This window comes from Cavia porcellus, unplaced genomic scaffold, assembly GCF_034190915.1.
Source record: "Cavia porcellus strain 051 isolate PalLab524CR breed Dunkin Hartley unplaced genomic scaffold, mCavPor4.1 scaffold_8, whole genome shotgun sequence".
Classification (NCBI taxonomy): Eukaryota; Metazoa; Chordata; class Mammalia; order Rodentia; family Caviidae; genus Cavia; species Cavia porcellus.
The window spans coordinates 18708381-18724520 of NW_026947491.1; the positions used below are offsets into that span (position 1 = coordinate 18708381).

General features: G+C 40.0%; 1 gene segment (V, D, J or C); it reads left to right on the forward strand.

Moving 5' to 3' along the window:
* The first annotated feature begins 287 nt into the window (after positions 1-287).
* LOC100713447 (immunoglobulin heavy variable 3-11-like) lies at positions 288-933 on the forward strand. The segment is given in 2 exon segments: positions 288-432; positions 536-933. Coding segments are annotated over 2 exon segments (444 nt in total).
* The last annotated feature ends 15207 nt before the right edge of the window (positions 934-16140 follow it).

Here is a 16140-nt window from a genome sequence, read left to right on the forward strand (position 1 = left end):
TCACATCTCATAGGTCATTATGCTCCTCACTCTATGCATGTATGTGAAAATGTGAAATTACTAAATCCATTAATTATATCTATGTAAGAATAAGTAAAATAGATGAGGATATATGTGTATCACTGCACAGGCATAGGAAGAAACCATGTGTTCAAAAGAATTTGGACTCTTCTAACTACCTCTCAAAACACTGTCATGTGCTTTGGACCTTTCCCACTATGAGGTTTCCTCTGAACTGAATATATAGCAAGATGCCATGCAAATAGGGCCCCCCTGTTCTGATGAAAACCAGCCCAGACCTGACCCTGCAGTGCTGCAGAGGAGCACACACCTGGAAGACCAGGTGTTTCCACTCAGTGATCAGCACTGAGCATAGACAGCTCACCATGGAGTTTAAAATGTGCTGGGTTTTCCTACTTTTTATTTTAAAGGGTAATTGATGAAAAATAAGTAATAATGAATGTGGGAATAGCCACGAGTGTGATAAAAAGAGGATATATGTAATTTTTCCTGAGCAGTATGTCTCTGTTTGCAGGTGTCCAGGCTGAGGTACAGCTCGTGGAGTCTGGGGGAGGCTTGGTGCCGCCTGGAGGTTCCCTGAGACTCTCTTGCGTGGCCTCGGGATTCACCTTCAGTAATTACTACATGCACTGGATCCGCCAGGCTCCAGGGAAGGGGCTTGAATGGCTGGCATACATCAGTGGTGATAGTAGTAATATAAAGTACGCAGACTCCGTGAAAGGCCGATTCACCATCTCCAGGGACAACGGCAAGAACACGCTGTATCTGCAGATGAGCAGCCTGAGAACCGAGGACACGGCCGTGTATTACTGTACTACACACACAGTGAGAGAATGTCACTGTCAGCCCAATCACAAACCTCCCTGCAGGGGCACTTACTTCCAGCAGGGGGAGCCGGGGAACACTAACTGAGCCCAGGCCTTGTCCACTGAAGCAGGAGCAAAATGGGAAGCAGGGGATTGAGGGCTTCCTGTAGGCCTCTGGGGTTTCCCCTCAGCCTTAACCTCAGAAGGAGAGACTAGAGATACCCAGGCTTCAGATGACTTAGGGGGTATTCAAGAGACAACTATAATTTTTGTTATTTACACATATTATTTTCTTGGTCTGTTTCATATGATTTTTCTAACAAGGGCAATAAAACCCAAAATATATTTCGAGAAGTTAAGTTTGTTTTGAATATCACATAATGATTATCTAAATATGAAATGTTTAACTTTGAAGATGAAAAAAAAAATAAAAAATAAAAATAAAATGTTTAGTTTTCCTCTTTCGCATTAGAAAATTAAATTATTCCTATATCTCTATACATGGTCTGAGACCTTGCAGGTCTTTCCTCTCTTTGGCACCTCAGGAGACCTGGTCCCCAGGCTCAGCCCAATTATGAGGAGCTCTGAGCTCAAGAGGAGGAAGAGGGGCAGCTGGACTTTGCCATGAGCAGTGTTCTAAGACCTTGCTGATCTTTTTCTATTCATGCTAAGTGGTCAGAATTTATTTAGGTTGCTTTGAAACTTGAAATTTTTAGGGTAAATTTCACCATTCTTTTACTTTAGTCTCTATGTCTCTCTCTGTCTCTGCCTCTCTAATACATCTGCACACATTTCAAGCTATATATCAGTATATTAATAGATAATGTGCAAAATAAAATGCTTCTGTTTCATAACATCCATTTCTCTTTCGTTAACATATTCTCCAGTTTCTAATTTATTCATTTTAAATTTATGTAAGTTCATTCTGCATTCATTAGTCACATAACTTTTCATAAATTTTTATATCATAGCCAGATACAGCTCTATACTTAATAATATAATTATTGTTGTGACACTCTGTGAAACAAGTGTACACTAAAGAGAAGGAAGTTATTTGAAATCTGCACACATGCGCACTTCTAGAAGGCAGAGCTGAGGTGATGTCTGCACGCACAGATCCCGCACATGTCCTTTGGACATGTCCATGGAAATCAAGATCGCTGTCACTCTGGGAAACTAAATCAACTGCTCCTCCTCACTCAGCTCTGCATCTCCCCTGGGCAGTCATCATCCCTCCTGTGTCCTGGTTTCACAAATGAGAGTTCCTGTCTCCTGTGGTTTCCCATGTATATCTGTTATTTTCAGGCCTGGTAAGATCACCTTCCAGAACATTACATATCCTGAGATGTAGCTGGGTCCACATTTTTGAACCTCTTGGCTTCCATTTTCCTGGAGATCCCTGAATTCTCTAAAATTTGTGTTGTTTCACTCTGTGCCTTGGGCTCTGTGTCACTGAGTCCCACTGTCATTTGCAAGTAAGGACAGTAGGAATGTGACTCAAGGAAGAGATGAATATGTCCAGTGGAGTTGCATCTCTATTTTGTTCCAATAGGGAAAGTCATGTGAAGCCATTCTCTCTATTTTCAAATGTACAGACTTTTGTTGTGAAACTTCATTATCTTATCATGGAAAAATGAAAGAAATTAAATTGCGAGTTGAACAGTCACAAAGAAATTTAATAATACAGTCAGATATGGAATCACTGATTGAGTCTTGTTTCAAGCAGAGGAGTTGGAAGCCCAGAGAGGAGAAATACTGAGGGAGAGATGATGGCAACCTGGCACTTGGAGAGGAGCAGGGTGAGAATGAGAGTTCCTTGGGGTCACACACCAACATGACACCTGAAGAAGCTTCTCGAATATCAAGGTGAGGTACTAATATGATTCCTTAGAGCTGTGCAGGAAGGAAAATTTTATCAGTGAGATGTAGACATAGAGCCGTTCCTAGTGAGGAACTCAGGAAAGAACTTCTCCAGGAACATATCTAACTTGTTGGAAATGAATTTCCCTAACTATGAACAACCACTAATTCACCAAGTGTGACTATAAGGAGTCAAAGTAGTCTACATGAGAAATAAACCAGAACAGTGCACTGATTCCCAGAAAGGAGAACATGTCAGTGGGGAATTAGCCACACATCCAGAGATTCCATGTGCAGGTTGTTGGGCCAGGATGATAAAGATCTAACCATGAGCACAGGGAATCTCCATAGTCAGGCACAGCAGTGTGATGGGCACAGATTACGGCTGATGGAGCTCCAGGACCAGGTGAACCTGGAGCAGAACGCAGGGAAGCTATGGACAGCAGACAAATCAGAGAAGAGGTCAGGTTTGCCCCTGTGCATCTTCTTCCTCCACCACCTGCCAGAATCTGTTCGGGGAACCAGAGCTTCAGGATCATCACTATCTTTGTTCTTGGTGTCCATTGCAAGATGTGCCTCCTCTTTTGGCTATTGGAACTTCCAGATGAACCTATGAGGGAGAGCAAGAGCATACAACCAGGACACACACATTTCCACACACATGGGAAAGACTGCGCACAGGTGATACTCAGGTTTGGCTTTGTGTCCATACCTGATCTCGGTCCTGGAGGAAGAATGGAATGGGACCTGTAGATGAAGACTTTCAGGATGTCACTCAGTTGTTCTTGGTGACAGTGTCCTGAAGAACCCAGGTGTCTATCATAGAGATGAACCAGAGCATCAGGCAGCTACTTGCTGGAAAACCATATGATCAGACACCCCATCATCAGTGGGGAATGCTACTCTCTGCCCATCTGTCCCTTCCAGGAATCCATTATACAGGTGGAGCTTCAGGCAATCCTGAGTAGACACACAGCCTCTGGGCTCTGTTCTCTGCTGCACCCCTTGCTACCATTCCTAGTAGTATCTGTAGCATGGGTCCTGATTTCTAGGCATGTGCAACTGCTGGAAGCGAATCCCTAGGTTCATCCAGGGTGTGGGGACTAACAGACTCCATTTCTTGCATATGAGCTGGAGGCTACACTAAAAGAGCCCATCTCCAGCGAATAAAATTAGGGTCTCCCTTGGTTTTCTCAGAACCCATGAAGCACATGTTAGAACTGGATGACCTGGAGATCCTTCCATGTAACACACCAAGGAAGCTGCAGCTGCACTCCCCAGACCTGGAAGTTCTGTGTCCTGGAACCTTGATAATGTATATAAGCAGTGGTTACAGCCATGGAGTCCATGCAATGACTCATGTGTCGGGTGTGATGATTCTCTGGGCTGCCCGTCCTCAGCATCTGCAGGTCCACGGTGGTCCACGGACAAACACCTGAAATGTAGATCCTGCCTGCATCCGTTCATTGCATCTAATCTGTACTCAGGATAAAGTGAGTTGGAGGCCCAGGGTCAGAGAGATGCCTGAGTTCAGGTGCAGGGAAGGGGCAGAGGTGTCATCCTCACACTGCAGACATCATTTGTGCTACAGCCTCAAGGACAGGGTGATGGGTGGGAAACTGAACCACTCCTGTTATCAACAGCTGTCCCCTGGATGGGGTCTCACAGAGGGACCTAGAAGATAGGCTGCTCCTCAACAGAGAATCTAGATTTCCAGGCAGGGTCGCTGTCCAACCTCATGCAGACCTCTGTCAGGGAAGCTTCTGCTGAGTTTCACCCTCTCTGTTCAGGTCTCCATGCACTTAAGAGTGCTACAAATGGGACTACTGCTCCAGGGGTATTCTGATGAGTTTTCAACAGTGAAAAATGTTTAAATACCACTACAGCATTTTTGTAACTCATGCTTATAAAAATGTAGAAATATTTATGTTTTCAATTTGTATTGGAGTTCTTCAGAAATCTAAATGCATTTTGTGGCAAAATACTCAATTATGTATTATGTAATAGTATTTGTCTCTGTATGAAATGACAAATTTGTAAATTCTGTTTATGCAGATAGCCCTGATTTGATGGGAATGTATATGAGGATATAAGAACACTTGACTTAAAACATTTCTTTGTTTAAATTGGGTCATTAAATTTCAAATCTAACAAACTCAGAAATCACTTTTCTTTGGTTACAGTCACAGCACATGTTTTCATTCACTGTAGGTAGTAGATGGGGGTATTAAACTTATCATAATCTTTTGTTCTTTGTCCTTTCTTCCACTGTCTGGTTTACTCCATGTGTAGATCCCAATCTCTTTTGCAAAAGACTCATCTACCTGTTTGGATGATCTGTGTTTTATTTTTTAAATTATTTATATTTTGGTATTCCAGTGTAAGAGAAATTATGTGATGTTTAAGTTCCTGTGTGGTTTATTTCCCTTAGTATTATGGTGTCACAGTGAATTCATTTTCCTTGAAATGACTTGAATTTCTCTTTATCTGCACAGTGATACTACATTGTATACAAATACTGTGTTACGTTTACCTACTCATTTTATGGCCACTTCCAGCATGTAGCTAATTCAAGTTGTGCTGCTGCATGGGTATGCATGCATCACGAGGGTGTTACCGCTTGCACTATTGGAGGAAAATGAGTAAAAGGGGAATAATTTGATCAAATCTAATGTTTAGTTTCACATTTCTGCAGTGTCTTCATAGTGATTTTCAGAGGAGTTGCACTAGTTTCCATTTTTCCTGACAATGTAGATGGTGTCTTTTGACCCAAAGCCTCACCACCATTTCTTCTTTAATTCCTGATGATAACTGTCCCTTCTGCAGAAATATGAAAGCTCAGAGTTGTTCGAATTTGAATTTATCTAATGGCATAGATATTTAACATTTTTTTCATGTCCTGATTTGTTATTTGAGTTTCATTTTTGAAGAGTTAAAACCAGAAGACCGAAATATAGTTGGGACTCATGCTATACCTCTAGCATGTTAATGTTCTCATCTAAGTGAAAAGATGATTAAAGGAAAAAATAGTAAAACAAACTTTTAGAAGAACATGAATTTCAAGTGTGTTCTATACTCCAAAAGGGTAGAATGTAATAGAATAAGATAATCATGCTACCTTCAACCTAAACAGTTTTTTAGTCTTTTTGAGACAGGGCATCACTCTCCAGTTTAGGTGCTCTTGGGCTCACTTTGTAGCCTAGCATAATCTTGAATTTCTAAGAATCCTCTCACCTCAGCCTTCTGAATGAAGTATCTCTCTTGGAATTGCTCAGTAACCCATTAAGTGATGTGGGGAGAATTTTAGGACCTCACAGACAGGCTGATTTTATAGCCTATGATGTCACAACTTATAGGATATTGTTTCTCATTCTATGTACATGTCTGCAGTCCTGTGAAGTGACCAAATTAACTAATTGCATTTTGGTAAGAATAAAAATACAGATGTGGTTGCACATAGGAAGGAACCATGTGTTCTGTATATGAGGGATATTACAAATTTCAAAACACTCTCATGTGCTTTGAACCTTTCCTTCTCTTAGGTTTCCAATATAGAACTGGCCATATATACAGTGGGCCAGGCAAATAGGGCATCCCTGTGCTAATGTAAACCAGCCCATCCCTCACCCTGCAGCCCTGCATGCCCAGCTGTTCCCACTTGGTTCTTAACACTGAGTTCAGATGGCTCATCATGGAGCTGACATTCAGTTGGGTTTTGTTTCTTGATATTTTAAAAGGTAATTCATGAAAAATAATAAATACTGAATGAGTAAGTGTCATGAGTGGAATATACAATGGACATGTGTGACAGTCTTCTGAGCAGGATGTCTCTGTGTTTTTGCAGGTGTGCAGGGTGAGTCACAGCTGGCAGAGGTTGGGGAGCTTGTTGTGGCCTAGAGGGTCTCTGAGACTCTTATGCATGGCCTTGGGATTCACCTTCAGTAACTGGATGGGCTCGCTGCAGGGAAGGGCTGGAGTGGATTTCAAGGATTAGCTATGATGGTTGTAGCACAAACTACACAGATGCTGTGAAGGGGCGATTCACCATCTCTAGGGATAGTGGCAAGAATATGTTATATCTGCAAAAGAGCAGCCTGAGACCCAAGGACTCGGTTGTGTATTACTGTGCACAGTGAGGGAAGCCATGGTGGGAGTCATAAAATTCTCTGGAGGGGCGCTTAGGACCCACAGAGGGCACGAGCTCCTTCAACATACTTACAACTGAAGTCGCAGAGCCCTGTATGAGATTTTCATGCCCAGAACCATCTGTATAGCAGAAGACCATGCAAATATGGTCTCCATGATCTGAAGAATACCAGCCCAGTCCTCATTCTTCAGCTCTGCAGAGGAGACCAGCCCTGGTCCCCAGGTGTTCCCACTCAGTGATCAGGACTGAGGGCAGATGGTTCTCCATGGAGTTACCCTTCAGATGGGTTTCCTTGTTTGCAATTTTTAAAAGTAAATTATTTAGAACAAAATAAGATGAGGGCATAAGTGGAAATGTGTGGTTTACACAGTAGACATAAGTGACACTTTCCCGAGCAAGTGGTTCCGATATTTGCAGGTGTTCTGTGGAGGAGAAGCTAGTGGAGTCTGTTGAAGCCTTGGTGCAGCCTGGGAGGTCCCTGAGACTCTCCAGTGTGGCCTTGGGTTTCACCTTCAGTAGCTACAGGATTCACTGGATGCACCCGGCTGCAGGGAAGGGGATAGAATGAATCTCATGGATTAGGTATGATGGTAGTGATAAAGACTATGCAGATTCTGTGAAGGGCCAAATCACTATCTCAAGTGATAATGGCAAGAACACGCTGTATCCGCAGATAAGGAGCCTGAGATGCCAGGTCACCGCCATGTATTACTGTGTGACAAGCAGTGAGAGAATGTCACTGTGAGCCCAGACACAACCCTCCCTGTAGAAGACCTTAGAACCAGCAGGGGGCGAAGGGGACCCACCAAGCAGAGGCCAGGGCTACAGGAGCAGGTGGAGATCAGTTAGCTGGGGATTGAGAGCTTCCTGTTGATCTCTGAAGTTTCCGCAATGACTTCATTTCACAGGAAAAGACTAGAGATGCACAGGTTTTAGATCACTTATGAAGCATTTGTGATACAAGTTTAGTTATGCCTGTATTTTTTTCTTTTTTTATTTCTATCATATGGATTTTCTTAAAAAGCCCATAACCTGTACATGTTGAGAAGTGTCTTTTGAATATCAAATAATTAGTATTTACAATGAAATTATTATTTTTCTCAACATGAGGAGTGATTGTCTACTGCCAGAGTAAATGTTTGAGATTAGAAAATGAAATCCTTCTCATCCCTCTGCACAGAGGCTGAGATCATGCAGCTCTTTCCTCTCCTTGGCATCTTAGAAGACCTTGTCCCAGGCTCTGCCCTGCACTGTGAGGAGCTCTGGACTTAAAGGAAGAGGAATAGGGGAAGCTGGACTGGACTGAGACCTGTGTCCAGGAACCACATTGAGCTCCTTTTGCAAATATTATCAGGCTTGAATTTTATTTACATAATTTAGAAATTAGGAATTTGTAAAATATACATTACCATTATTCTTTAGTTTCTTTTCCCCTGTCTCTGTTTATGTCTCTGTCTCCCTGTCTCTCTCTTTCTCTGGAATACACATACATATACCTCAAGCTATAGATCAGCATAATAATAGATAATATCAACAAAAAATTCTATTTCATCATATGAATTTTACTTTCAAACATTCTAAAATCTATGCATTTATATTCTTATTTTATGTAAGCTCATTCTGTATTCATTAGTCACATATCTTTTCCTAATTCTTGATAAATAGACATTATTTAATGTTTTTAATGACATTATCCTCATTAGTATGGTGTTGTGTCCTGTGAAAAAGAGGAAATTATATGAAACACCCAATCCCTGCACATGCAGGCTTCCTGAAAGCAGAGCTGAGGTGAGCTCTTCACACATGGATGTCACACATATTCATCGTGTGGTTGTGGCCTCATAGTCCCTGTCAGCCTGGAAAGCTAAATCACCTCCACTTCCTCATCCAACACTGCACCACACCTGGGCCTTCACCATCACTGCCTCGCTTTGGTTGCAACAATTAGAGTTCCTGTTTCTAATGAGGTTCCACGTGCACCTTTTGATTCAAGTGCTGGTAGGAACCTGTTCCAAAACATGCTATAATTGGTATGCAATATTTGTTTTCAGATCTTATACACGTTTAACCCAGAATCTATTAGAGTAACATTAAAGACTACAATAAACAAAATATGGAATTATGACATTTAAAAATATGATGTTTCAAAACTAAGTAGGCACACATTAGAAAAGTTGCCAAATTTGTTCCAATGGTCAGATTTAGCTCATTAGCATCAAGATAACATGGCACAGATAATAAATTTAAGCCACCAACTCCATTGTCGCCCCTATCTTCGCATATTGCCATATGACTGACTCACATGCATAGGCTTTTATTAAGAAAAATGAGCTGATCATATTGGACTAAATGACATGAAAGAAAAAAAGGTTCTTTCTGTGCATTAGACTTATTACAATAGATGAAAATAATAAAAGAAACATAAAATGGCTGTTTTTATCATCTGTTTCTTGAGAATGACCAAATATATCATTTACTGGAAGGATTTCTTCTTTATCTTTTGTTTAATAATACGTGAAAGAATAAAATTTCACATTTCCAAATGTCTATACTTTTTCTGAACCAGCATCCTCATTTAGTAAAAATATCTACTATTCACCAATTTCTTTTTATGTACTCCACTTTACCTACAGTTTGATTTCATGTATGCAGCTCAAGAGCACAGATAAAGGAAAGTGAAAGGTAGTTTCCTGTCAGGGTAGGAATTTCTCCCTATAATACTTATCCATGACACTCTGACTTCATGTCTTTCATTATCTCTGAAGTCTCAGCTAGACAAGTTTATTTTTAATAGGAGTACCCATCCTCAAAAGAATCAAATTATCCCTCATGTGAAATAAGATTCTACTGTTTTCATCTGGCTCCCATCCTGGTGAAGTTCAGGGAACCTCGTAACAATCTGGATAGAAGCTGGATCCACAGTGAAGGGAGGTAAGTGTGAGCTCAGCCACATACCTCACCTCTGCAGGGATCAGGACCCACAGACCCTTTTCCTCAGAGTCCAGGGGTGTGCAGTCCCTCAGTGGGAGCTGAGGAGCACTCAGGGCAAGCAGATGCCCAGGAGCCATTCCTTTCATGTCGCAGCACAGGAGCAGCTGCACCATGACCATGGGGGACTTCAGCTGCTGGGCCCCTGGTCTTCCTCACTCTTGATCCTTCTGTGACCCACTTCCCTCTGGATACACTGACTGAGTAGTAATTGGGACTTTGTCTTTCATTATGTCTTCTATTCTATTTTAAGGAGAAGAACAGAAAACAAAAGCAATCAAAAAAAACCAGTATAATAGTTACAGGACTTCAAAACATGAAATCAACCACAGGTACCACAATGCCTCTGATTGTCTTCAAAATAGCTGCAGATAACTCATAGCAAAAATCAAACAGAAATGTATAGAAGAGAAATGGTAAAAACAAGACAATGAATGCAATAAAGGATTTCAAAACAAGCCAATAGTAAATCCAAAACTGCTACCATAATGTAACTTGCTATCTTTGAAATAGTTGCTCCTGCTGTCAGATTTAACATAATAAAACAAAGTAAAAGAGAATAAAGACAAATCCGACAGAGCAAAGGAAATTATATAAGAGCTCAAAACAAGAACTTAGGGAATCATCAATGGCTACTACCCTCAGAAGATCTCCTCCCTGGTTGCCACACTATGTACTCCTATTCTCTGAACCTATGATCAGACCACTGGCCCTAGCCCAAAAATGTTAGTGAAACACCAGAGCACCACAGGCATTTCACCTCCATCATCTTCATCACAGCCTGTGTTTCTCCAGATAAGCCAGTCACTTAATGGTTTGGAAAATCTTGCCTGCCAGCCCACAGGCTGGAAGGGATTGGGGTCTGGCTCTTCCTAGTCTGATGCTGGTTCCCAAACATGGTGCTGGTTGCCAGACTGGACTTGTTTGCTTATGTGGCCATTGTTCTCTCCCCCGTTTCACTATATCTTCTTTGTACAAATTTAGCTGAATATCATTTGAAACTATAAATCTGTGAATAATAAACAAGCTCATTGAAATAATTTAGATCAACAATTTCATCAATTAAAATTTAAGTGCTCATGTGTTGTGACTACATGTCATTAGATCTGCAACCACCAATACGATGTCAGTGTAAATCATTTTCCTAAATTCGAAGGGATCCCAAACATTTTTCACTGGCTTTTTGTATTCCTGCACTTCCCATACCTTGACCAAGACACGGTGAACACAAATCTATAACTGCACTATGGACTTACCTGTTACGAAAAATTTTCTTAAGCTTCAAAGAATAAAGAGTGCTTCTATCTACATTCACAGCTTAGCAACATAATTTTAGATGTTTGCATTTTATGCATATTTTATGTTTTGGATCAGAATGACAGACAACAGACATACTGATGACATGGTAAAATTAGAGCTCTCGAAATTCTGATGATATTGTGAACTTTCTCAGCTACTGTACAAATATTTTAGCAGCCTTTAAAATTCAGTAAAAGAATTTTTCATATGATTTATATCAGTGGGTAATCACTAGTGTTGAAACTGCATGTGTGTGCAAAATTTTACGAGATGACATTCCTATAAAATTTCTTCATAGTAACTGAAATTCAGAAACTACCTAAATGTCGACTATTTCATGGAGAATTTCATCAAAGTAGTTGTATCCACACATGGAATACAATTCAATCTTCAAGAAATGAGATTGCTATTCTTGCTATTGTGTGAATGTACATTGAAATGTATTAGTGCATTCAAAAACCACTTCTTGTGTGGCTGGTGACAATATAATCTACATTTTTCATATCATTGCAGACAGGAAATAGTGCTATGACTATGTTGACATGAATTAGACAGTGAATTACTAATAATAGTCATCAGTTTTTTTTTAACAGTGAGAAGCAGTTTTGTATCATATGGTAGAATCCAAATGATTTAATACACAAAATCCATTCAGTTCCATATTTTAGCATTTATCTTACTGCATGATGGTAAAATTCAGGCAGAATGCATGAATATAAATAACCTCCAAAGCTATGACACACAATATATTTTTGGAGGCAACACACATTGTAAAAACATAATTTAAACTTCAAAACATATTGTAATATATCAGTAACGCACTATGTGGACATCATGAAAAGGTGATAAATATAATACAGCAGTAAAGCTATGGTCTGCACAAACAGCCTGACATAGTTCACATCTGATAACATATTGGTTGTGAAGAGCAATGGGATAGAATATAATATTACCTAAGGAGAGGAAATCTCAAGAATCTGAAAATTTCCCAGGTTGACCAAATGACAAATGGCTCTAAGACTTATTAGAGTGAACACTGAAGTCAAGTGAAGGAAGCATGTGGAAAGGAGAGCAGCAGAGACTGAGAGAAGCCCGATGCTGCTCAAGAGGAAAATAGAAAACTGATGCAAAAGCCATTGAGAGCCTGCCACTCCAGTCACAGGCTCAAGGTGAAGAGATGTGAGAGAAGACAGGTCATTGATTACTGACATGTGATTTCCAGTTTCATTGCTCAAGAGTCAGCCCCAAGTTTTGGAGTACCCTTCCACACTAACCATAAGGGTGGATCCAAAGTGTTTAAGAAAAGTGCGTTCTCATCTGCTGACACCGCACATACTATGTACATCCAAGCTGTCCATGGAACACTCACTCCACAGTTGTGCGCATTCCAAGAGGTGTGGTGCATGGATGCTGCCATATGGCTTTCAGAGCAAGCACTGGATATCTGCAGGCACAAACAGGAAGCATTGCAAAAGCATGCACATTGCAGAGAACTCACAGAGGTAATTGCAGAACAAGGATGGGGTGGGAGCTGGCACAGAGAAGGGCCCAAGCACAGCGCCTCACAGACCCTTGTTGTTATTTTGGCACAAGACCCTTTGGCTGCAGAGCCTTCAGCATGAAAGCTGGTGCGGGAGCCAGCAGGATTTAGCTCGCACTGTAGTCAGGTAAAAGCTGCAGCCACAAAATATGCAGGTAGGGTGGTTAAGACACAGTTAAATTGTGACATAAATTTGCAATGACACAAAGTGAAAGAGGATTACTCTGTATTGTTAAGCATAAATGCTGCTCTAGGCGGGTTTTGGTGGTTTGTGGTATCTGTCACTCCTTTCTGTCAGCTCTGTAATTTGGAAATTTCCACCCTATGCTAGGCACACCACTCTATTTGAAGAGCCACTCAAGTGGTTAATTATGTTAGTACAAACTGGAGAAAACAACCAAATGTGATAAATGTGATAATTATGTTAGTACAAACTGGAGAAAACAACCCAAATGTGATAAATAATTCATTTTGATGCTATTTATTTCAGACTCCTAAAATGCTACAAGAATTATTTCAAACTCTGGGGCCATTCTCAGGGAGTGAAATGTCATTAGTAACAGATAAAACAGGATAGAGGACAGGACAGAAAAACATAATTTGAGTGCATGGGACCCTCACTTGAGTGCTTCCATATTGGAGCTCATGCGCCTGCTGGAGGACATCACTGCCATGTGGTGTCTGTTTTGGGAAATTTCCCTAGGAGGACCAAGGTTCCTGGATAAAACAGGGCTCTTGAGACCTGAGCTGATCACTTGGTTTGCCTCACTGCCATGGAGGGACCCAATGTGCATCTCTTCTGCCATCTGAGAGTGTAAAAACTAATGAAGGGCTGGACTCACACGATTACCAGCAGGCAGACACAAACTCTCACTGCCTGTTCCTGAACTCTCATTGTCCAGAAGTATATGAAAACCCCTTTTGGTTGTAAGTTTCTCTTTGTGGAGGGTTTGTACAGCTAGTAAAATAGACATGCAACTCCTGAGTCTGCACATCTCTTATACCCACACTGTGATTCTCCAGCAAGCAGAGTCTTTAGTAATCCACGAATTACTTCCAGTTTAATCTTCTGACCACATAACATAGTGTGACTTTAGACAAAGATAGAGAGTCTTGGTCTTGTTTTATTATGTCAGTTTGTAATCCCTAGATTCCCTATTTATATTGCATTGTAATATCATTCTTTGATATTCTTAAGAAAATTTATTGATTTACACCTAATCCAGATTTTTGGGTTGTGTGTGTACTGTTTATGTAAACAAAGACTGATGTTTTTTCATGTGTCTACATTTTTAAGTAGATGAGAAGATCTCTTTGTAATAATCATGCGCTTGGAACATTTAAATACCAATTGACATATGGGATATTTAAATATCCATTCTTTAAGTAATGAAATGAAATTTACTTTTTAAAAAAATTACTTAAAAGAAAAAAAGAGAAAAAAGCAAAACAAAACAAAGCAGTGTAAGGGTGCAAGTAATACAGAACTACAAAAAAAAAAAAAGTAAGAAATCACCAGTTAATAGATTACACATTATCATCTTAGAGATAGTTGCTCAAGTCACAGTACCAAAGCATACAAAGTGGACATTCAAACAGTGAGACTTCAAACAGTTGTGTTCAATGATCCAACCAAAGACATTAATATGGTCATCAATTTAACATCCCTAAACACACTTGCAGTTGTGTCCTTTAGAACACTTTTTTTCTCTTTCTTTTACCACAAAATTTACACATTTTGGATTTTATTACTCCTTAGTTCTTATTACTTTTTTGGAAGAGAATAAAGTCAAATATGACAAAACAAAGTTGTCAGTCAAAACCAAGGATAGACATAGCACATGATGTAAAAACAGAGTAAAAGGTATTCAACAATGGTTACCATAATGCCTCTTGCTTCCTTAAAAAGAATTGTCTATCTCATTAGATATTATAAAGTTGAACAAAACAGTAGAGAACAAGACCAACAAAACCTAAACCTTGTAAACATTACAGGATTTCCAAAGAAGATAATAGTCAAACCAGAATGGGCATCATAGGGAATCTTATTGCCTTCAGTGTAGTTGCCTATACCCTCAAACTTGATACTATCATACAGAACAGAACAGAGTCTAATCAGTCAAAACAAGACGGTGGGAGTATTACAGGACTTCAAATCAAGTTAATAGGAAATCAAAAATGTTACTATAACATATCCTGCTAATTTTATTTATTTTTCCCCTTAATTAAAAAAAATCATAAAAAATAACTAAATAAATTTTTAATGAATAAGGGAGAGATCGAGATAAACAAGGACATAAAAACATAACAATAGAGGTCAAAGCATTATAGTTTTTGAAAAGAAATTTTCTATTTGATCATTTTCTTATTGTTTGTGCTTACTGGGAATGAAAAGATCTCACAGTCAATAGGAAAGTTGCCTGTCTCTGAGCTGTATCCTCAGCTATGTCTTCCTACGGTGGGAAATGAAAGAGCATAAATGTTCATGAATTCTGACTCAAAAAAAATCATGTGTAGATAATTTTAAAGTATTCTGTGTTAAACATGACCAAAGTGATAGGGTGTGTGCTCTTAGTATAAATGTTGAAATAGGATAGTTAATGTAAGGCAACCTGAAAGTGGTCTTTAGCAGCCTGGAGATGGAATGGAGGAGGGAAGCAGAGGAGGAAGGAATTGCAGAGGAGCCTCATGACACACTGAGAATGACACGTATGTTCACTAGTATACTTGTGTGAGTGATTGTGCAAGTATTCATGTGTGAATGTATCTCAGATGCACACTTTCTTTATGTACAGTCTACATTTTATATCTGCCACTGACTATAAAAATCTGAATATATAACAAGACTGAGTGTTAATCACAGTTGATAATGATAGATATAGTACCAGGTATCCACACGAACACCCATTATTTTCTATTACATCAAACAACAGAATGAAGCAAAGTCACACATGTTCTGTAGGAAGAGGGGAAGCTAGTCATCCCAGGTGTGTGTGCTCTTTCCTGGACCTGGAACAGGAAGCAGTTTGTTCATAGCTTAGAGAGAATAGGCCCAGAAAGTAGTGAGGACATTTACACCATGCCAGTTCTGCTGTAAGAAAGGAAACAGTTTGTGACACTGTAACAATTTTCACATTTCCAAAGCATATAAATAGCACAGAAAATGCAATTTTATATGGATAGGAGAAACAAAGAAGAAAAAAGATACCAAGACATTATCTCACAGTGAGTTCTTATATTGTCTTGAATAAAATCATTGTTGCCAAACTCCCTGCTCACATTCACATCTGAGATGTGGATAGGCTGGTTTGAGGTATTTATGCCCAAAGATGTCTATATAGTAGGAGGCCATGCAAATAGGGCCTCACTGTGCTGCTGAAATCCAGCCCATCCCTCACTCTGCAGCTCAGCAGAGGAGCCTAGCATTAGTGCCCAACTCTTCCCACTGAGTGATCAGGACTGAGCACAGACAGATCACC